Genomic DNA, 24,240 nt, shown 5'->3' with positions numbered 1-24,240 from the left:
TACGTAGACAAAAATGTATTTGTTGTAACTTGCTTTGGATTAAGGTTAACTGCTAAATGCCAAAAATGTAAAAATGTATAAATGTAAGCCAAGAGCCATAATGAATGGAGAGAGAGAGAGAGGCACACAGGGCAGTAATAATAATAAAGAGCCTTTCTGGCAGAGGTTATAAAGGAAGATCAAACAGAGGACATGAAGACAACCAGACACTGGAAAACACGTCAATAGACAATCAGTCGGACAGGTGGGCGGACAGACAGACGGGGTGGGTGGGCAGATGGACAGACAGACAGATGGGTAGGTGGGAGGACAGACAGGTGGGCAGACGGCAGACAGACAGATAGACGGGCGGGTGGGCGGACTGGCAGACAGGTGGGCAGACAGCAGACAGACAGACAGACAGACAGGTGGGCAGATGGACAGACGGGCGGGTGTGCGTACGGATGGACGGACAGACAGATAGTTAAACATAACACCAGAGACAGACAGACAAGACAGACAGACACACAGACAGACAGACAGACAGACTGACTGACTGACAGACAGACAGAAACAGCTAACGGAGGGTAGAAACACAGACATGACCCTGGGCTGTACTGTTCTATATTTTACCTCAAAGGCGATGATGAATCCCAGTCTGACGGCCAGCAGCTCCCAGTACACCAGAGTGTAGTTCCCATTGTTGTCCCGAAAGGCTTTATACCTTCATAGACACACAGTGGCAGTCATGAGAGGGTATGTGTGTGTGTGTGTGTGTGTGTGTGTGTGTGTGTGTGTGTGTGTGTGTGTGTGTGTGTGTGTGTGTGATAAGATGGATAAACATCAGTGAGTGGCAACATTAGCAATGCTGCCCTCTTCTGGACATTTTATGTAAAACTCAACTGACACATAATGTAAAATAATAATCCATTCTGATTGGATGGAAGTTCAGGTGGCCCTTTCTGCTGGTTAGAGCCCTACTGAACACTACTGTGGCCCGTCTCAATGATGATGCATTATGGGAACATATTATATCTTTATGACTGTGACGTTATGACTGTGTTCCTAATAAAGTGTCCAGTGAGTGTATACTGCAGTAATCTATATGATCTATATGATATTATGCACCTATTCTATTATTGACGCTCTGAAGCTATTGTCCATACAGCTATTATTGATTGTAGTTTATATCCTGCTTATTCTTTATTGATTGTAGTTTATATCCTGCTTATTCTATTATTGATTTTGTATTTCTACTGCAATGGCGATGTCAATTTGAACCTGTACCCAAGAACTTAACTCCTTGTATCCGTACATTGATGTAATAAAAGCAATTCTGATTCTGATTCCAGTGAATCTACGTTAATCTACGTTGGACTCCGGTTGAGAGAGGACGCTGGCTTTGTTTGTTCGCCGCCCGAAATCTATGTGTAAAAAATCTATGTATAATCTATTTCTAATTGCAGTAGACAAAGTAGATTGTCCTACAAAACCCCTATACTTTCTTTCTTTCTTTCTTTTTTGTTTTGTTTCTTTTTATCATTACTACTTTCAATTCTTTTCAGTTTGTAAAGTGTCTTTGAGTGTCTAGAAAAGCTATATAAGTGTAATGTATTATTATAATACCTGCACAGGGGGTGGCTAGTGTAGCTAGCTGGAGCGTAGGCCAGGGTGAAGTTGACGTATCCGTTCAGGTCGTTATCAAACTTGTACTGGTACAGCAGCCGAGGCAAGAAATCCGATGTAAAAGCGATTAAGAAAGCCTGTAAATAGAACAAAGGAACAAACATGAGCCATGAGGGGTCATTTGAGTAAAGAAACATTTGATATCTTTGCACTCAATCAAATTTCAGGACCAGTATAAAACTATTTAGCCGTTTTTCTGTGTAGGAAGCAGGCTAATTTACAAGCAGCCAACTAGTGGTCGCTGTGTGTAAATAGCAGCTTGAGCATTGTAAAGAGGTAAAGAGGTAAAGGTAAAAGAGGTAAAAAGAGAATTGTTTAGTAGGTAAAAAAGGCACGGCTGTTCTAGTGTTAACATTCCACAATTTAAAAAAACGATACAATTCTCATGATGGAAATCACAGATTTGGTCACAATTTGTAATATAATGATCAGACACTGATAAACACCTCCCACCTCCCCTGATGATGATGATGACGATGAGGTCATCAGAGTGCGACTCACGTTGACGATGACGGACAGGTGGGACAAGGCCTCCAGGATGTTGAACCACACGCCGATGTTCTGGGCGCGCTCGGCCACGGGCCTGCGGTACTCACACACAAACTTGTGGGCGTCCAGCCGCACCTCGGCCCAGTTGTTGAGCAGCGCGAAGAGGGGCGCCAGCGGGAACGCCGCCACGAAGATGGTGATGAACCCAAACTGGAGCACTGTGGGGCGGAGGGGGTCAGAGGTCAACTGTGGGGAGGGGGTCAGAGTGACTCCACACCAGCTAGACCCCCTGAGGTAGATCCCTGAGGTCCACTGGCACTGAACTCCTGACGGTCCCAGAAGCCAGGACCAGGAGATATGGAGAGACACCTTTCAGTATATATGCTCCCAGACTATGGAACACCCTACCTGAGAGCTCTGAGATTGTCCAAAACTCTGGAAACATTTAAGCGAGACCTCAAAAAACCTCGCCTTTTAAATGTCCATATTAGTTGTTGCTTTATCTTCTTTGTTTTTTGTGAAGCGCATTGGGTCACATTTTGTGACATTTTGTGAGAAAATGCGCTATACAAATAAAATGTATGATTTGATCCACTGGGGGGTTACTAGTAGTGTTGTTCCGATACCGATACTAGTATCGGCATGGCCACCGATACGCACAAAAATGCTGGTATCGGTATCGGCGAGTACTAACAAATAATAACACCCGATACCAAACTTTCACTATCGCGGAAAAACAAACACGCAACTGTGGTTGTCGAGGAGAGGAGCGGTGGAGCGGCGAGGCTTACCTCAGGTAACCTGCTGTCCCTTCCAGCTGCTCAGAGCCCAAGCTAAGCTATGCTACCGGGGCAACGTTCGGAAAGTCCCCCTGAGAGCGCCGGAGCGCACACTGGGCTCCGACGTCATAAACGGACCGAGGAATCCGATTGGACAAGAGGCGTTCCACGAGTGCCGATCAGTTTCCCAGAGCGACTTTTACCAACGCAGCCCTCAGACATATAGACTACGCCACTCCGCTTAAAGCGATACAACCCACAGCCAAGATAGGACACATTTTACACATTTTACAAAAACATATCGACCTTAATCGATATTTATTTCGGTTGCACAGTCTAGCACCGCCGCCGGCGTGCTGGAGAGAGTTCAAATAATAATAATAATGTCCGATAGAACACTACTGGCGCGCGGCCGCTTCTCCGAGTCCCGCCCAGCTGTTCCCCTTTCGGGATAGTTCTCGGCTCCGTCTCCGCGCCACACCCCCTTTCGGGATCTGCTGTTGTGGCTCTCCGTCTCTCCGTCTCTCTCTCTCTCTCTCTCTCTCTCTCTCTCTCTCTCTCTCTCTCTCTCTCTCTCTGTCTGTGTGTCTCCGTGCGGCAGGTACTTCCTGCCTCCTTCCTTCTCCCGAGGAGAAGTTTTCTCTATGTTTGTTTGAATTGTTTACATATGCAGAACACAGAACACACATGCATTAGTGGTGCAGGAAGGCCTACTGTCACAGCGGAGTGTGTGCGACGCGCTGGCCAATGGGAGAAAGATCATCGGCCACTTCAAGCATTCCCCACTGGCCACTTCACGTCTGCAAACTGTACAGACTGAACTTGGAATGCCTAAAAACATTTTTTTTTTTTTTTTTTTTTCAAACGCCGTGGTATCGGATCGGTACTCGGTATCGGCAAGTACTGCACGGTCAGGTATCGGTATCGGTATCGGGATCAAAAAATGGTATCGGAACAACACTAGTTACTAGTCTCAAGCTTCAAGTTCAAGTTACAAGTTTAATTGTTACGTCACGTTACACAAGTGTAAGAGAGTAAAACTCTTAGGCTTCGGTTCCTGACATTGCAGCACAAGACAATAAGGCAATAGGCATAATTCAAGATAGCAAAGTAGTGACAATAGTACAGAACAAGAGTGACAAATAAGACAGGATACAATTACCAGTACAACTAGTACTTGTTACTAGGGGATGAAATGGAGCGGTCATTTTGTGTCTTGTAAAAGTGATGAGTAGAGGTACAACATAAACAGGGGTTAAACCTGTAGTAGTAAATCCACATATGGACTTCTTTTCCCCCTCACAGTAACAAGTCCAAAATGAGTGTGATTTGGCTCACCAATCTCTAGGTACTCCTCAAACAGCCCCCCACACTCCACAAGCTGATAGTCTTCCTCCCACCGCCGAGGCTCATGGGATACCTGCGTACCCCGGACCTTGGCCAACGCCCTCTTCTGTTGCCATGCCTTCACTTTCCTGAGGAGAGGTGGAAAGGAAGAAAAAACAATGAGAGGAGGAAAGAGGAAAAGAAGAAAGAAGAGAAAGGGGGGGGTCACACACACACACACCATTTCTCTGCACTGTACCATTACAGCTAACTGTAAAGTGCTAGCACTGCAGTATTAGGCTGTGCTGCGCTGTTCCATCATCCAATCATAAAGCAGAGACACTGCAGTTGGCGTTCAGGACATGGCCCTTCAGTGCCAGCTTGCAGTAGAGTTTGTCTCGTTTTACCTTACAGTACAGTAGCAAGGCATGACATTGTTTAACACTAGAACAGCCAAAATTGATTTTTTTTAAATATCTTTGCACTCGATCCAATTTCAGGACCCTCCTTTCATGACTTTTCCTAGATATGTGCGTTCTACCACCCAGTATCCTTACAATTTCAAAATCACAATAGGATAAGCTAGTATAAAGCTATTTTGCAGTTTTTCTGTGTAGGAGGCAGGCTAATTTACAAGAAGGTCGCTGTATAAATAGCAGCTTCCCATTGTAAAGACTATGGTCATTTGCCCCCCGAGGCAGCTCTTATAGTAGTATCTTTTACCTATAGGCACGGCTGTTCTAGTGTTAAATGTACAGTACTACACCAGATCAAATCAATGACTTACATTCAGCAATAACAGCGATCAGAATCAGAAGAATCAGAAAGTGTTTTTGGTTCCTCAACATTGGCCTTGCAGCATTCAGATCGATCACCATAATAATAAGTACCGTAAGTAAATAAGTAAAATAAGTAATCCTACAGTAATAATGCTGTGCAAAGTACAACGATATGAAATGCAATATAATACAGTACGGTAGTTAAGCAGTCCAGTCCTATACAAGTAATCCAGTAGTGTTCCAAGTAGTTATACCAATGTAATATGTTCATTTTTGGAGTGTGCTTGGGGTTGGTTCTGGGGACGTCAGCTTTTTTGTTTTCTTCCAGTATTTCTCCAGGAGGAGCCTGACTGCTTGGGGGGGGAGAAACAGGAATAGCTGTTTGACAACCTCTGGGTTTGACCCCCGAGGCGTCGGTACCATTTCCCTGACGGCAATTATAGCTCGACCAGTTTCTGATTGGGGTGTCTGGGGACCCTAATAATCCTGAGTATAATCCTTTCTGACACACCGGTCCTTGTAGGTGTCCAATGCACCACTTGTGTGAATTATTGTGAATTTTTCAATAATTGAATAGTGACTCATGCTGTATCTACTTAGTGCAACATACTGTAACATTCATAACATTACATGTCGTTAGCCTCATAGCATAATTGCCTGAGTCATGATTCACTTGTGGTCAGCCGAGCCGATCTTTGTATGTAGTGTCAAAAATGCCCTAGGTCAAAGAGATGACTCGGGCAGATAGTGATTTTGGAATGTAACAAGCATTCTGATGGCATAGGCAATAATGCACAGTGAATCAGCAGTGTTAGGAGAGTAGTGTTAGGCAGATATCTCAATTTGGCCAAAATATGACAAACTGGTGATGGCCCAAAAAGGTGCCACTTTTTTTTAAGACAATTATCAAAGCGCGGATAACATTTTTGTTGATGGAGGGGGTGGATATCGCTAGCACTAGCGGTGGTAGACGGATAGCGCTAGCACTAATGGTGGTATCAGCGGCGGTCCTAACCTTAACACCTGCCTAACTACTTCGAAAACAGTTTACTGTGACTGTGTTATCCACGCTGTCTGGAATTGTACCTAGCTGCCCGAAGCGAAAAGTTATTTCGACAGCAGCGGAGTTTTAACAGACAGGATTTTTTTTTGCAGATCTGCACGATTCACACGGATGACCTATTTTGAGGTAAAAAACAGCTAATTTAGCAGAGAGGTGACACGTTTGCACCCCTGATTTTGCTATGAGGCTAAGGGTTTCTGACACAGAGGAAATGGCCACACGGCCACAGGACCTACGGGAGGATGAACTCCTGCACGTTGCTGATGAGCTGCTTCCCCACCATGATGATGAACAGCTGCTCAGCCAGCTCAATGAGACAGCCCCCGGGACCACACTGGAACACACACACACACACACACACACACAGATACACACACACACACACACACACACACACACACACACACACACACAAGCACCAAGTTCATTAGCTATCCCAACAGAAGTTTTGGTCACACACACACACACACACACACACACAGATACACACAGAGATACACAAAGAAAGACACACACACACATCATGCATGTGCCCTTGAGCAAGGCATTTAACCCCTAATTGCTCCAGGGGAGCTGACTATGGCTGTATGGCTGACCCTGTGCCTAGAGCAACAACAACAACAAAAAAGACCAAATTCCAACAATTACTGAGACTGACAGGTTGATTACTTGGCAAATAAATTCTACTTCACATTCTACTTCTTCATTCAGGTGGTGTAATGGTGTGGGGAATGTTTTCTTGGCACACTTTGGGCCCCCCCTTTAATACCAATCAATCATCGCTTGAATGCCACAGCCTATTGAGTGTCGTTGCTAACCATGTGCATCCCTTCATGGCCACAATGTACCCATCTTCTAATGGCTACTTCCAGCATGATGATGCACCTTGTCACAAAGCTAATCGTGTGGAAGACGTGGAATTAATGCCACGAAGAATTGAGGCTGTTGCTGAGAGCAAAGGGAGGCCCTAGCCGCATTGATATACAGTAGTGTTCCTAATAAAGTGCCCAGTAAGTAAGTGTATATTGTGCACAGTTCCAGAAGTAAAACTGCACTGCAGCACTCTGAATGCGTTTGCTGCAGGTATTATAAAAACAATGCAGCAGAGTGGATGTACAGTAAGTGCATCGTCAGGAGCAAAGCTTCTGTTGGGAGAGCTAATGAAATTGTGTGTGTGTGTGGGTTAGGATAGCTAATGAACTTGGTGCTACTGTGTGTGTGTGTGTGTGTGTGGGTGTGTGGGTGTGTGTGTGTGTTGGGATAGCTAATGAACTTGGTGCTTGTGTGTGTGTGTTAGGATAGCTAATGAACTTAGTGCTTGTGTGTGTGTTAGGATAGCTAATAATAATAATAATAATAATAATAATAATAACTTTTATTTGTATAGCGCTTTTCCTGCAAACGTTGCAGCTCAAAGTGCTCCAATCATTATATAATCATAATTTCATTATTTAGTCATTTAAAGGCAATATTAAAAAGATGGGTTTTTAGTCTTGACTTAGTCTGATATTTGCTGAGGTTGCATCCCTAATGTAAACTGGCAGTGCATTCCACAATTTGGGTGCATAAAATGAGAATGCAGTAATGAGCTTGTGTGTGTGTGTGTGTGTGTGTGTGTGTGTGTGTGTGTGTGTGTTAGGATAGCTAATGAACTTGGTGCTTGTGTATGTGTGTGTGTGTGTGTGTGTGTGTGTGTGTGTATGTGTGTGTTAGGATAGCTAATGAACTTGGTGCTTGTGTATGTGTGTGTATGTGTGTGTGTGTGTGTGTATGTGTGTGTTAGGATAGCTAATTAACTTGGTGCTTAGCGCAACATGGTGTGTTAGGGCCAGCCTACTGCACCTTACAGTAGCCAGAACATTTACATTTGCATTTTTGGCATTTAGCAGACGTCTTCATCCAAAGCGTAAGTAAGTGAATCATCTATCCATCAGTCATCGCAAGAAAAGTAAACTTGGTAGTCATAATACTAGAAGAATGTAGACCCAGACCTGTACACACACACTTACATGTACAGCAGTGGATCAAGATAACAGACTGCTACAAACATTTTTGAGTGAGTTTTTCTTTTTTTACAATAAAATGTGAAGAGAAAAACACTTACATCTTCATTTCTCATCCCTAACAACGTCCCATAGTGGTTAGGATAACCCACAAACCTGTCAATAGAATAGAAACAATTAACGGTCGATTTTTCTTCAAATGGTTAGCAATCATAGAAAGACACTTCATCGATCGTTAACCTCAAAATCATAACAGGCCTCTAGAGAATTCTCTCGGATAAATTATTGGTTCTTACATTTGTCTCTTTTTAAATAAAGAGACTCAAACCCGAATGGACCCGTGGATAGTCAGACCCAAACCCGAACAGACCCATAGATAGTCAGACCCAAAGCTTAACAGATGAGACCGTTAACAATGAAACCCAAAACCTGACAGGTTCTAACTCCAACCGGAGTTATTAAAGAAATAGGATTTTTTAGTGAGCGGTGCTGTATAGACCTTGCAGACTGAATGTAGCCTACATTCTGGGAAACAAACTTCCAAATATTTTAGCAGATGTCTGCCTTTATCCAAAGCGACTTACCACAAATACATGTCTTAGTAAGTGAACCATCTATCCATCAGTCATCGTAGGAAAAAGTAATCTATGTTATGACCAGGGGCCATTGGCAGTTACAAATCTAGAAGATGCTAAAAAATAATCATACTTATAGTAGAGAAACTGCACAGGGGGAAGTGGGGATGAGGAGGTCTTTAGGAGGGACAATTAAGATGCAGCCTAAAGAGATAGAGGTCTTTAGTCTACGGCGGAAGATAGATAGCGACTCTGCAGTCCTGACAGCAGTGGGCAGCTCGTTCCACCAGCGGGGCGCCGGGACAGTGAATAGTCGTGACCGAGTACATGTGATAGACACATGCTAGACTGTAGCACAGGTTTAGATCCGTTGGGATTGATACACCGTAAAACCAAACATCAGAAGTACAGTCTCTGGGGGCGCTTAGGTGGCGTAGTGGGCTAAGCGTCGACCACGTAACCGCAGGGTTCCCGGTTCGATTCCGGCCGCGGACATATCCTGCATGTCATCCCTTCTCTCTCTCTCACCCATCCTTCTTGTCTACTATCTCTATCACAATAACATTTTAAATATGAGTGGGATTGCCCCACTCAGAGAAAAAAATAATTAAAAAAAATAATAAGAAGCAGTCTCTCATCACTAACTACCCCAACTCCACACTGCCACACAGTGGACAGTGGAGCCTGTGGTTTCTACACCCACCTGCCCTTGAAGAAGGCCACGTAGAAGGGGGAGGAGTAGAAGTTGACGAACTGGAAGACAAACACCTTGAAGGTGAAGGAGTCTTCATACTGAGTCTGTGTTCTGTGCATCTCTGTTGGAGAGAAAAACACAGCAGAGTTCACAGATGTTGACCTACATCCCAGCTAAAATAGACAGACGAGCCAAAACATTATAGCCACTGACAGGCGCCCAAAGCTCATCGATGCGCGAGGGTATTAGGCAATATACCCCTCAGCATATTAGGCAGGTGGTTATAATGTTTTTGGCTCATCAGGTGTATAGCGTTATGGTGTTTTGCTCTATGCTGCTGGAGTGTACTTCCTCTTTGCTCGGCAACCAATCAAAATGTTCAGACCTTTATGTTGAAACACGGAAATCGGATGCCGACATGCAAACCAAAACACTCAATTAAATTCAATTAAATTCAAACAACTTTATTAGTCCCACTAGGGGCAATTAATTTAGAGCAGCATGTTCACAGAAAAACATCGTCTCACCACATACAAACAGCAACAACACAACAACAAGTGCAGCAGGAGCTAGGAAGATCATTGGGTATCGTGGTGGCAAGGGCGAAACTTTGGTTTGGGAAGTGGGGGGGACACAATAAAAGGGTGACCACAGACCCCTAGGGGGGTCCAGGGGCATGCCTTTTGAAAATAAAATGCATCAATTTGGTGCACTTTGAGGGCAAAAAAAAGAGTCTAGATCTATGAAGAACTACATAGATCACTGTGTGCCTTTTTGTAATCCCCTTTGTATGACCCTTCAAGATCTTCTTACCTTTATGTATTCATACTTAGTCATTGTTTACCCTTTAAGATAAAAGATTAATTCAATTAAAACTTTTAATATAAAGAACATTTCTTCATTCTCCTCCTTCATCTCTCCCTTAATTAAGCATGATTTTTTCAGTTTACGCACTATTTTTTTTTTCGTTTAAAAAGTTGGGGGGGCAGAATCTAGGTTTTGAAAAGTGGAGGGGACACATCCCCCTTGTCCCTAGTGGAGATTTCGCCGATGCGTGATGGGTATCTTGAAATAATACAATACAATTCAACAATCGCTGAATACACACACACACACACACACTACAGCCTACAGCACATCGCTAGCCTAACACTCGACCGTGTCACATATTTATGGAGGGCACTGTAACTGGTACTTCTGCACAAGGAGAAAAACCTTGCCCTAGGCGGCGAGAAAACTAGATTACAGAGTGATGAAGACCACAGAGCCTCTATAAATCGATGCAGAGGCCTGATCTGACCTTAAGAAAGTGGAGTTTCCTGTCAGTGGATAATATGTACTGGCCAGTCAGGTTGACTGAGGGAGAAGTGGCTGAGGGCAGGATGTTTTTTTTTTTTATTACCCCATTTAGTGAGCTTCTCCGCCAGGGCGGTGTAGACCTGCCCCATCAGCAGGATCAGGGCCAGGTTCACCATGCTGCTGGAGATGTTGGCAATGTTCCCTGCCTGGATGACACACACACACACACACACACTCACACACGCACGCACGCACGCGCATACACACACACACCACACGCACACGCATGCACACGCGCATACACACACACACCACACGCATGCACATGTGTGAACGCACAGGTGCACACGCACACGCACACACACACACACATACACACACACACGCGCACACACACACGCAGAATAGATTCGACTAGATTAGATTCAACTTCATTGTCATTGACAATCTAATCTAATTGGAACAATTATTTACAATCAGAAAAAATGTAGGATGTCAGGTGTTTTGAAGGTTATGCTGCTATCCAGTGTGTTCAGCTCACTGTACCTGAGTACGCAGCACAACGCTCCCCGTGTGGTACATCTTCACACTCACTATACCACGGTACATGATCACCGTCACCAGGAAGATCATCACCACACATAACTGGGGACAGACAGAAAAAGGGAAAAGGTTTCGATCTACAGCCGCTGTGGCGCAGGAGGTAGAGCCGCCGTCTAATGAGCGCACGGTGGGCAGATCGGCGGTTCGAGCCCCGGCTGTCCACATGTCGAAGTGTCCTTGGGCAAGACACTGAACCCCAATGAGTGGGCCGGCGCCTTGCATGGTAGCTTGCCGCCATTGGTGTGTGAATGGGTGAATGAGAGGCCGTTGTAAAGCGCTTTGGATAAAGGAGCTATACAAGTGCAGTCCATTTTTTTAAATGTTCAATAAGTCCCCAAATGTGATTGGAAATCATTCTAGTAGTGATTGAGAGGGATGATGTGGCCACATCCACTACACCAGATCAGCACTTTGTTTTAATGGCCTCTGTTCCTCATCTCCTTTCTCTCGTTGGCACTGATAATGGAAAGAGATACACTCACAGAACGCTTTATTAGGAACATCATACTAAGGGTAGGGCCCTCCCTTTGCTCTCAAAACTGTTTCAAGTTCTCCGTGGCATTGATTCCACAAGATGTTGGAAACATTCCTTTGAGATTCTGTTTTCCGATGAAATGTCAAGCACGGACATGATTACATCACGCAACTCCAGCAGATCTTTCAGGTGCGCCTTTTCCTGCTGTGAATCTCCCTTTCTACCACATCGCAAAGGTGTTCTATTGGATTCAGATCCGGTGACTGGGAAGGCCACTGAAGAACGCTGAACTCATTGTTGCCATGACACCAGCTTGAGACGACTATTGCTTTGTGACATGGTGCATTGCACGTGGTCAGCAACAATACTCAAATAGGCTGAGGCATTCAAGCGATGATTGATTGGTATTAACAGGGCCCAAAGTGTGCCAAGAAAACATTCCCCACACCATTACACCACCTCCATGAATGACATAGCTGTACAGGTGTTCCTAATAAAGTGTCCGGTGAGTGTAGATACAGGTGTTCATCACAAGGATGATATACGGATGATTATACAACAGTTAGTTCCGACCAAGTAATTTGATTGGACAAAAGGCATTCCATGAGTGCTGATATACAGTATATGGGACTTTTAACTACAGTATAGGTATCACTCCGAAATGACCGTTAATACAAAGTAGCTATGTTTGTGTTCAGGTTACTAGGCAACAGTCCAGTTGCGGAACAATTTTTTCTTGACATAGCCCCAAAAAATTAAATAAACAAACAAATCATAATCTGTTGTCACTTATTACTGTTAACTAATAAATTGTGCTGTAGAACTGTTGTATAAAAGCAATATCACACTCGAGGTCGTGCTGTTATACTGAATATCAGCACGGCTGTGATTGTCTTCGGTACTCGGCCTGCGGCCTTGTACCTACGACCGAATCACAGCCGTGCTGATATTCAGTATAACACACTCCCTCTAGTGTGATATTGCTTAATTATAAAGCTTTTTCATCAGATAAAACGATTGAAACCCAGGATCCCCAGGATGATTTCTGATTGGCTCTCACCATGATGATGATGACCATGGAGCCAGTCAGCATGCGGGAGAGGCGGGCCTTCTCGGGGAAGTAGGGCTCCTTCACGCCCGTCACGGGGTTGTGTTCCATAGCAGGAGCCATGGCTGCAAACTCCGGCCGCGGCCGCTCCTGTACACACACACACACACACACACACACACACACACACACACACACACACACACACACACACACACACACAGCACAGGGAATGTAGATACAGTATACACACACACACACACACAGCACAGGGAATGTAGATACAGTACACACACACACACACACACACACACACACAGCACAGGGAATGTAGATACAGTACACACACACACACCACAGGGAATGTAGATAGAGTACAAAACAATAAAACTTTTGGTGCGTTACACCCTAAGACCCCATGTTTTGAATGATGATGGTCCTGTAATTAGTACTTGTCTTTATTTTAAACTGCACGACGTGCTCAGTTCAATTACGGCCTTCGACATATCCTGCATGTCATCCCTCCTCTCTCTCTCCCATCCTGCCTGTCAATCTCTACTGTCTCTGACCATACAGTATTTGTATCTGTTTTATTACCGTATATTTTTTTTTAAATATTCATTATGTATATAAAAAAAGGCAAATCAAAGTGAAGGGTGTAATGATAACAAGTGTCAGAGTCAGACCTCCTCCTCGTGGAAGTCCATGCAGTCCCAGTGGTGAGCCAAGGTGGCCATCTTGCGTTTCCAGTACTCCAGGAAGGTGACGGCCCAGAAGGACATGAACACACTGAAGAACACCGTGCCAGGGTGGTCGAACAGGTAGCCCACCTGGAGACAGAAGACAGGGACTTCATTTTTTTTGCAAGTATTTTTTTCTGAGTGGGGCAGTCACACTCATATTTTTCATTGTATTGGACAGACACAGTGAAGACAGACAGGAAAGTAAGGAGAGAGGGCATGTCAGCAGGGCATGGGCCGGATTCGAACCCATGCCCGACATGGGCATATGTGTGCACTGTAGACCGCGGTGGACACTAGACCAGTGGAACACCCCAGGCCATGAAGACAGGGAGGGCCAGTTTCACAGACAAGGCTTAAGCCTAATCCTGGACTAAAAAGCATCTTCAATGGAGATTTTACATTGAAAGTGTGATTTAGTCCAGGACTAGGCTTAAGCCTTGTCTGTGAAACCGGCCCTAGATTAGATTAGATTAAGTTAGATTAAACTTTATTGTCATTACACAGAACACAAGTACTGAGACGACGACATGTAGTTTGGCATATAAACAGATGTAATAGTGGTCATGGTGCAAAAGGCATGATAATGTAGACAGTGCATGATATTACAGTATACAGTATTACAGTGAGTATACTGTATGAGTATATTAATATAAAAAGTTGATATACGTGAGATGAATATCAGTATAATATGTATAGTTATGTATGAATATACAGTATGGGGACTCTCAGGAACAATACTCACTGCACCTCATTACCACCGCACCTCATTACCACTGTCATTACTACTCATTATACTAGACACTGACTGAGTCAAGAGTGAATTTGGCTCTTAGCCAGATCAGCTTGTTCCAACATCTTCATTATAGCCATTAGTGGGAGTGATGAACCTGAGACCAGCATGTAGGGGCCTACAGACCGCACTACTCTGAGGGCGTGTGAGAGACTTACATGGCCCAGTTCAGTCTTAGATAAGGCCAGGAGTTTACCCTGACAATGTCACATTTACTAATGATTACTGGTCAGGTTCACATGGTCAAGCAAGTACTCCAAGTACTCTTTTTTTTGGTAACTTTAAAAAAAAATGTATGAACATTTTCACTTTATGTACCGTATAAGAAACTCTCAAACAGATAGAGCTTCCTTACAAACATAACCCAATAATATAAAAAGAAACAACGAAGCAAAAGTGAGGTTGTGGGATGGTAAAATTAAATCAATATAGAGTTTATCCAATCTAACATACATTGTTACATGTTATACAAAAATAGTCATGGGGCATCAGATATATTGGCTAGATATACACCATTTCCCCCAATTCTTTTGGGAGCCTTACATTGTAAGTCATTTGTTCTAGGTACTTCAAGTACTCTTAGTATGACTGCCCTGTTTGTTTTACTGCAGTTTGTTTTATTGGAGCTGCCCTCTTAGCCATTAGGGGAGAAGGCTCCCCATGGAAATCCTCGTCCAATGCATTACTGTATAAAAACAAAAACAAAACCGTGGCCTGGGGTGGTCCAGTGCTCTAGCACCGCGGTCTACAGTGCACACATTATGCACATGTCGCCATGGGTTTGAATCCAGCCCATGCCCTGCTGACTGACATGCCCTCTCTCTCCCTTCTTCTCCTTACTTTCCTGTCTGTCTTCACTATATCTGTCCAATAAAATGAAAAATATGAGCGGGACTGCCTCACTCCGGAAAAAACTACTTAAAAAAGAAAAGAAAAAAGAACGTCCTTCTTTATGACTGCCAATGGCCCCTGGCCCTAGCAGAGATTGCTTTTCATGCGATGACTGATGGACAGATGATTCACTGACTCAGACAAATGTGTTTGTTGTAAGTCGCTTTGGATAAAGGCGTCTGCTAAATGCCAAAAATGTAAATGTCAAAATGTACATTCTGAGAAGAGGGTGAGGAGTGAGGAGTCAAAGAAAGACTTTGACGAGTCAGTATCTCACCTTGAACTTGTTCCATCGATCGAGCCTGGTTTACATACAGTTTCTATGAGATTCTTTAAACGTCCAGGGGTGCAGTATTGTACCTTGGCCATGGGGCAGATGTCGGACATGTTCCAGGGCTTGCAGGTGTTACAGAGAGGACACATCAGGTAGCTAGCTCCGCTGTTACAGATCTCCTTACTGTGGAGGAGAACACACAGGCACAGACGTCACTACAGGTGAAGTTATCCGGTCAGTCTAATGACTAGTGTCATTGGTGACAGCAGTGTGACTGTGAACACAAGATTGGGAGAAGACGGATGATATGTCTCGACGACATTGGAAATGAGCGTGACCTCAATTGTCCTTTCGAGAATAAATAAAGGTTTGAAATGAAATATCTGTGGCTTGGATTCAACTTCTGGTAGGAAATATTAAAGGAAACCTATTGTGCTCTATTTCCACAAGTGAATGTTCCACAAGTTAAAGGGACAGTGGTGGCCTAGGAGATAGTGAGTTGGTGATAGTGAGTTGTGATGGTGATAGTGAGTTGGACTGGTGATCAGAAGGTCATGAGTTCAAATCCCACCTGGGAACACCACCACTAGTATGCCCTTGAGTCCTAAGGCACTTAGCCCTAAATTATTCCAGGGAGACTGTCCCTGTAATCTGTAATTGGAATTCGCTTTGGACAAAATCATCTGCTAAATGGTAACTTAATATAGGTCTCTTGGGTCCCCAAAACATGTTGTTGAAGTTGTTTTGTTGAAAAAATACCACTCAAGATTTTAATCTAAAGGAATTCTAGCATGCCTCTCAACCAGTGTTTCTCGACAGGCTGTTGTTTGTGTCATGCAAATTAGCTGTTACTCTCCACGCCCTCTACTCCATTAATGGTAGTCACTTTCAGTCCGTGCCTGAAAGGAACCAATATGGCCGCTAGTAGCAACAAAGAACTTGGTTGTGGTGGCACCTCTTTACCAAAAGACTAACATCATCTTCAGTGGGGCGGCTGTGGCGCAGGAGGTAGAGGCGCCGTCTAATGATTGCAAGGTTGGCAGATCGGCGGTTCGAGCCCCGGCTGGCCACATGTCGAAGTGTAGGAAGTGCAAGACACTGAACCCCAAATTGCTCCCAGTGAGCGGGCCGGCAGGCGCCTTGCATGGTAGTTTGCCGCCATTCGTGTGTGAATGGGTGGATGAGAGGCCGTTGTAAAGTGCTTGGATAAAGGCGCTATATAAGTGCAGTCCTTTTACCATCACAATCAATTGTAAGGCGGATCACACACCAAGGTCACCAGAATGTAAAAACCTGTGATGCGAAACAACCCCTGAATGAGGAAAACCAGTGAGCTCTAATCTAATCTAAACCCCATTCTTGTATCGTACTGTTGTACAATTTCTTCTTGAAATTGAGAAAATAACCGTGGAAGAAAAAAAACGACTAGCTTTTTGATCTTTATAAACCTTATAAATTTGACATTCCCCATAAAAAACCACCAGCACAAACATGACTGCAGCCAGTCTAAACTGACGGTAGAGAGATCGTTAACCCCAGCACATCACCAGATGCTAATGCGTTCGCCTCTCAGGCTTTTTACTCTGGGATCGATAGCACTATTCTCACCGTGTACAAGAGTACTTACACTAATGCCCTCATGCCTGTAGGAAGCCCCATCGCTTTTTCTTCCTTCTCTATACTGTACTATACAGTCTGACAGTCCCACATATTTCCCTCTAGTAGTCTTAGTCTTTATTGCACGATCATTCTCTCTCAGTGAGTCGCTGCTGACCAATTTAACATGACTCCCGGAGGAAGGCTTTGATCCGTCGGTTTCCATGGAAACAGATTGGATCGGAGACACAAGACATTATTTCCCCCCTCCACACACACACACACACCCACGCACACACACACACACCCACACACCCACGCACGCATGCACGCACACACACACACACACACACACACACACACACACACACAGTACCTTAAAACAATGCCACAGAGTCTTGTGGATATTGCGTAATATGTTACAGTAAGACTGGCACAGACATAAGCCTACGGGATTTGGAGAATAATCTAGTTATTTTGCAATACACCAAGCCAGACGAGAGTTAATCCACTTCTGTAGCAACAAAAAAACAACTTAAATGTGTTACCATGTCATTACAAAGCGGTTGTACTTACCAATATGCAATTTCAAAATGTTGTTACTAAAGTATGTGTACAGTGTAATCAATATAAGAGCAACTTAATGTTAAGTGTTTCCAAGCTTTCCAAACCACCAAAACGGATTCAGTCTACAGCTTAATACAGTGTAATGCCTGAAGAAGGTCTATGAAAGACCGAAAGCTTGCAATAAAACATTCATTTTTGAGTGTGCGGATGCTGCTTATTTTCATGCCTACAGCTAGAGTGAAACCATAACAATTCAAGGTGGTGTGTAGGGAGTTGTAGCCTTGGGGCCTGAGGTGTGAGCGGTCTATGGACTCACGCAGGGGTGTTGGTTCCCATCGACATCACTCCCGACACAAACACGAAGGTGCCCACCACGGCTGCAGGCAGTAGCCATGCGGTGTAGAATCCTGCAGAGAAACAGACATTTCAAATTCAAACCGACACCCTTCAACTGATACAGTACAGTGGGGGGGGGAGAGGGGGGGTTACTCATAAAACTGCTGCAGTATTCTACCATCTGATTTAGGTCTCCATTAATAGTTTAGTAGCCCCTCATATCACAGCTACTCACTGTTTATTTTTATTTTTATATTAATTAATAATATCCGCAACAATCAAACTCAGATGGGTAGTGTTCAAATGTTTCAATGTCGTGTTTTATTTATAGGATAAGACACTGAACATTACAACACAACATAACAACACAACACAACCGTAGGATGGCAATTGACTGAGGAAATAGTACTACTGTATGTTATTGACGGGCTTACTGTCCCCTGAGTACATTCTACCCGTGGAAAGACTGCCTTTTGCTTTAGTGCTCCTAGCTCTCGGAATGATCTGCAACGCACTTTAAAGATTGATGTACTTCCAAACTTTGTTCACAGTTCAAACACAGTTCACGGTTTTGATCTATAATCACTGCAATCGCTTCAGTTTGTAATTGTTTTAGCTGATCTTTTTTGATCTTTTATTCTTAGTTTTTAAGTCTCTTATCCTTGTTTTTTTTATTCTTGATTTTATTTCGTGCATGTGATTATGTTTTACTTGTTTTATCTACTATGTTATTTTGTCTGGTCACTCGTCGTCTCTGTAAATGAGGGGAACCTCAGTGGACTCTTGAGTTTAAATAAAGGTTGAATGAATGAATGAAACAAAGTAATGTCTCCATGGGGAGGCATGCCTACCCAGCCAGGCGAAGTAGAGGGCGATCTTCTCTCCAAAGTACTCCCGGATGTGGTCCAGGGGCTGGTACTTGTACCACTTGGACCAGCGGGCCCAGTACTGGAACAGAACCTGCCTCTGGTTCAGGTCATCAGGCTTCACCTCATAGTCTGGGAGCTCGAAGGGGCCCTGAGAAACAAATAGATAGATAGATAGATAGATAGATAGATAGATAGATAGATAGATAGATAGATAGATAGATAGATAGATAGATAGATAGATAGATAGATAGGTAGATAGATAGATAGATAGATAGACAGACAGACAGACAGACACAGTCCCTCCCTCTTAAAAACCTCTTCACCCCTCTGTACAGTTCCGCTATTGTTGTTGGAAGTCACTGTTGATAAAAGATACATCATCAAAAATGTAAAAGTAAATGTGGGAGAATATGACCTCTGACCTCATGCAGGGGGAAGGCTGCCATGTACGCCCCCTCGTTCAGCAGCCGAGCCATGCCCACTTCCGCCCGCTTCTTCTTGCCGTAAACCGTCCGCGACAGAATCTCATACACCTGCGATGGAAGGTCACATACAGAGTCTTCAGGAAGTATTCACCCCCAACTTGAAAAAATGTTTTGACTACTTAATATGAAATTAAAAGCTGAAATGTCTCGAGTCAATAAGTATTCCCCCCCCTTTACTATGACAGTCCTAATTCATATTTGCTCAAATGCTTAAAAAATGTATTTAACAAGTCACTCAAAAAGTTGAATTGAGCCACACTATCTGGATAATAGTGCAAGGCTAATAGTTGATGTGATTTTGGACGAATATCTTTAGTTTTTATAGGGTCTCTGATTTGCACAGGAATCAATTACACACTGTAAAGTCAGGTTGTAACAGGTTGTAAGACATCTGTAAGATGCGGGACACACTAGATGGAGTGTAGGTGGATATGCTACATTATACAACAGTTAGTTCCGACCAAGTAATTTCATTGGACAAGAGGCATTCCATGAGTGCTGATATACAGTATAACAGCACTGGGACTTTTAACTATATGTATCACTCCGAAATGACCGTTAATACAAAGTAGCTAGCGTGCAGATGTTTGTGTTCAGGTTACTAGGCAACAACAGTCCAGTTGCGGAACTATTTTTTGTTGACGGAGCCAAAATAAATGATTAAATAAACAAACAAATGTCGGCCTGCGGCCTCGTACCTACGACCGAATCACAGCCGTGCTGATATTCAGTATAACACACTCCCTCTCGTGTGATATTGCTTAAGTATGCCTTAAGTGGTCATTTGACATGTTCAAATGTGTTCATCAGGTGTCTGTCTACCACATACAGACGCATCCGTCTGGTAAAGACAATACTGTATGTCTGTCTTAGGTAAGTCCTACATCGCACTTCTTACAATGACTGATGGATAGATGATTCACTGAGTCACAGATAAATGCATTTGTTGTAAGTCGCTTTGGATAAAGGCGTCTGGCTAAATGCCAACAATGTGAATGTGAATGCACTCACAATGCGGTGTCTCTGCGTGTTAGTGAAATACGTCTCACAGTCCTCACAGCCTAGGAACCTTAGCAGGGACAAACAGAGCGAGGGACAATCAATCAGTTGTACTTTACAAAGGAAACTGTGTATTCCAGAGAACTCTTTGAGGATGAGACATGGAAAGCAGCATTCAGTCCACTCCATCAAAACCAGATTCCATATGTTTCTGGCAAGGCAAAACGACATCATCATTGCAATGAGAGCAAGCATATGAATATGTTCATAACCGTAAACTGCAGGGTATTGATTTTGATTGAATAATAATAATAATAATAATAATAATAGATTTAATTAAAAAGCGCCTTTCTCCAACTCAAGGACACGGTACAGTCAGAAAACAAAGAGAAGCAGGACAAAAGCAACAACAACAACAAAAAAACAGGACAAAGATACAGAAGATAAAATCATATAATAATAATAAATAATAATAATAATAATAATAATAATAACAAAATAGTGGAAGAGCTCAGGCAGCTATGGGGCATATAGCATAGTGTTTACTCAGGACCCGGATTAGGCAGAGGAGGTCATGGATACAGAAACTCACTTCTCTATCTTTGATTTGCGAAAGGCACACGTGTAGTAATCTATCGGCCTGTTTGGCACCGACTCCGCCATGATGTTGGGAATGCACAGCTTCCGAATGACCCGGTCAGACGTGTTGTAGTGTGGGTATGGCTGGGCCTGTGTAGCAGAAATTAACATTTTATTAATTAAAATTAACAACTTTTCTCTTTATAACAACAACAACAACAACAACAACAACCATAACACACCCCTTCATTGTTCCTTTCTAAGTGTAGTGCCAGCACTGACCTGTAGGGGCGCTCTCAGACACAGCTCCTCTGCGTAATACACCAACACGTCCCAGGGGGCGCTGAGTTTGAGATAATGGATGGTTTTCTTCTCGCTCGCGGTCTCTTCCTAGTAAAATTAAAAAAAGAAAAAGAAAAAGTCAGGAAAACAATACAGAACAACAAATCAGATACAGAACAAACAAATCAGATAACACGAAAACAGAACAACAGAACAGACAATAAAGCAGAATATGGTGACATGGTGATATCTCCAAGCCACGTCCTGAAGCAGGACTAACCCTTAAAAATGCACCGCACGCGTCAACCTGTGCGTTTCATTTCGGCGCCCATGTTAACGGGTTAGAGCAGCCATACGTCACCTCACGCTGGCTGCCGTGTAGTGGCACGCCATCTAGAGATTAGGACTCTCGCCTATTTTTTTCGCGTGACGCGCGTGTTACAGGCAAAACTCAATGTGCAAAGACAGGGCTGGCAGTAGCAGCTCCGCAGTTAGAGCCACAGAAGATACGCAGCCAGCCAGCGTGGAAGCTGCAACAGAGAGAGCCGCAGCAGTTCTGCCATGCACACACGCTGCTGAGGTTGACGCTTGCGGTGTGTTTTTAAGGGTAACACTTGCTCCTCACTGTAGCTTTTTGACCCTCATCAGACCTTACAGTTTAACCATAATGGGTCGCACATACAGCAGCCTGCATGAGTAATGGGACAGTGAAGCTTCTTTTTGCTCTACACTCTAAAAGTTTGAATTTGAGGTCAAACAATTCTCAGCTTTTATTCGATGCTGTTTGTAATGTGTACATCTTGTTTTGTTCCATTTACAAATTACAACACTTGGTATGCATAGCCCTCTTATTTCAGCTTACGCAAAAGTAGGGCAGTCCCACTCATATTTTTCATTTTATTGGAGATAAAGAAGAGATATTAGAGTATAGTGAAGTAAGGCGAAGAGGGTATGTCAGCAGGGCATGGGCCGGATTCGAACCCATGCCGACATGGGCATATGTGTGCACTGTAGACGGCAGTGCTAGACCACTGGACCATCCCAATAAAGGCGTTTTACATCAATAAGAGTTAGTCTGTGGGCAACGGGTACACAGCACTGTAAAACACTGTCATAGTAAAACGTTTTATGGGTTAGGGTTAGAGATGAAGACATCTCGCTTGATTTCCAGGTTCCTCCATCATTCACTCTCCTTTTATAGAGGGCCGCTACATCATCCTTGGGGGACAACCTGTCTACTGTTCTCTTGATAGTTTTTGTATTGTATTGATTGTATTGACCCCATTCAATTACACTGTTACACTAACGTCAACAAACGGAGGTCTACAGACATCAATCTAGGAGGTACTCTGTTTAGTTATTAGGCCCCCAGGGGGCTTCTGCTGTTAAAGTAGAGTAACGTCGAGTAGAATTGTTAAGCGGTGAGCACGGTACGGTGCATATCATACTGATACTCATGCTCATATGTTGACTTTTCAGTCCATGCACTGTCCATACATTCATGGCTTTTGCAGTATGCACTATTGCTATTACTATCTACGTTTGCGTTGTCTTTGTACACTGTCAATGACAATAAAGTTGAATCTAATCTAATCTAATCTAATGTTGGTTGATCTGGTGTTACCTTTTCCATCAGCAGGCCAGCACTCTGAAGGTTCTGGGTGAACTTGTCCCTCCACCTCGCCAGCTGAGCCTTCCATCTCTCAGACCTGCTCTCCTCCCCCTCTCTCTCTCCTCCCCTGGTCTCCCCCTCCGGCCCGAGGGTGTCACCTCTCCCCCTCCCCCGGGAACGCCGCTTTTTCCGCTTCACCTCCCACACCAGCACAAAGTCTGGCCCAGGAGCACAGAGGAATACATTTGGTTAGCATTATTTTTGGTTTTTGTTGTTGGTTGGTTTTTTGTATTCTTACAATATAATTCCTGACCAACCACCTTGCATTTCAGTTGTGTATGTACTGTACGTGTGAAATTGTCCAGTAAAACACGTTAGCGTATAACTCAATTCAGCATATCTTAGCTCAACACAGTTTAACAGTATCTCAAACACACTCATTGCATTGTGAATGTAGTAAGGTATACGGAAAGCAAAGCACCTATTTTGGTTCTTCCGTCTCTGAAGAAGTTCCCTATGGGGAGTGAGGGTTGGCTGTTTCTGGCATAGCAGTGAATATAGATAGGGTCATCATCATTATCCTCGTCCTCGTTATTAGCAGCCCCGCTCATCTGAAAATATAAACCAGTTCGATAATGAGATGATTATCCTCCCCTCTCCTCCTCTTCCCTCCCCCGATCGTTGCTGCAAAAGAGAACATTTCCTCAGTCAACTTACCTGGTAAAATAAGGGATAGATAAATAAATGCATAAATAAAACATACAGCCCACTTATATTTTGTACGTATTGTACCAAAGATACAGCATCACAGTAATGATTTCAGATTCCATCCCCATAAAATAGTTTTTAAGCAAAAGCACAGCTTCGCAACAGGCAGAACAATCTGTCAGTTCGTATTGAAATCGATAAGAATCGGGCAAGAGCTCAGCAGAAAATCAGCAAGAACCCATTCAAGATTTATTGCGCCGCCAGGACAAGTCAGTGGTGCGTGAACTAACAGGGTGAGAGAAGGGGAGAGAGAGGGGGGGGGGGGGGGGCTCAAAGTGTACTGCACTCACATATCGTGGCGGGATGAACGCCCCGTTCTGCAGACTCCCATAGCCGTCAGTGGTCTGGGGTCTGCCCGTGTAGTCCAGGTCCAGTAGAACCTCCCTGTCGGCCATTAGCAGCTCCGAACCCTTCCTCAACATGATGAAGAGGGAGGTCCAGTCTTCCCAGAGGCCAAGGGAACAGAACGCACACACACACACACACACACACAAACTGTAAACAGACTCTCTATGCACATGTACAGTATAACGATACCCGTGCACCCTCCTAAAGAAGCATATGCATGCATCACAGGTTTAGTATGAAGTTGTTAACATTGAAATCTAATCTAATAAAAAATATATTCATTAATAATAACGTATTCCAGCA

At 43.8% G+C, this 24,240-nt stretch overlaps 1 protein-coding gene across 1 annotated transcript in view; it reads right to left on the bottom strand.

Annotated features, from left to right (window-relative positions):
- Positions 1 to 24,011, bottom strand: part of ano11 (anoctamin 11) — a gene marked incomplete at both ends in the record, with an annotated part of 47,530 nt that extends 23,519 nt beyond the window's left edge. The window contains 21 exons of the mRNA XM_080533517.1: positions 613 to 703; positions 1,606 to 1,742; positions 2,167 to 2,372; positions 4,272 to 4,408; positions 6,338 to 6,435; positions 8,206 to 8,260; positions 9,383 to 9,494; positions 10,776 to 10,878; positions 11,219 to 11,317; positions 12,811 to 12,948; positions 13,485 to 13,628; positions 15,583 to 15,679; positions 17,976 to 18,066; positions 18,847 to 19,012; positions 19,287 to 19,397; positions 20,361 to 20,418; positions 20,941 to 21,077; positions 21,210 to 21,317; positions 22,834 to 23,039; positions 23,303 to 23,432; positions 23,880 to 24,011. Of these exons, the coding sequence (XP_080389643.1) occupies positions 613 to 703; positions 1,606 to 1,742; positions 2,167 to 2,372; positions 4,272 to 4,408; positions 6,338 to 6,435; positions 8,206 to 8,260; positions 9,383 to 9,494; positions 10,776 to 10,878; positions 11,219 to 11,317; positions 12,811 to 12,948; positions 13,485 to 13,628; positions 15,583 to 15,679; positions 17,976 to 18,066; positions 18,847 to 19,012; positions 19,287 to 19,397; positions 20,361 to 20,418; positions 20,941 to 21,077; positions 21,210 to 21,317; positions 22,834 to 23,039; positions 23,303 to 23,432; positions 23,880 to 24,011 (2,556 nt within the window). The remainder of the gene's footprint in view (positions 1 to 612; positions 704 to 1,605; positions 1,743 to 2,166; positions 2,373 to 4,271; positions 4,409 to 6,337; positions 6,436 to 8,205; positions 8,261 to 9,382; positions 9,495 to 10,775; positions 10,879 to 11,218; positions 11,318 to 12,810; positions 12,949 to 13,484; positions 13,629 to 15,582; positions 15,680 to 17,975; positions 18,067 to 18,846; positions 19,013 to 19,286; positions 19,398 to 20,360; positions 20,419 to 20,940; positions 21,078 to 21,209; positions 21,318 to 22,833; positions 23,040 to 23,302; positions 23,433 to 23,879) is intronic.
- Between the last annotated feature and the right edge of the window lie 229 nt (positions 24,012 to 24,240).

This window comes from Nansenia antarctica (genome assembly GCF_963989245.1).
Source record: "Nansenia antarctica genome assembly, chromosome: 6".
NCBI lineage: Eukaryota > Metazoa > Chordata > Actinopteri > Argentiniformes > Microstomatidae > Nansenia > Nansenia antarctica.
This window is presented reverse-complemented; position numbering and strand designations above follow the sequence as displayed.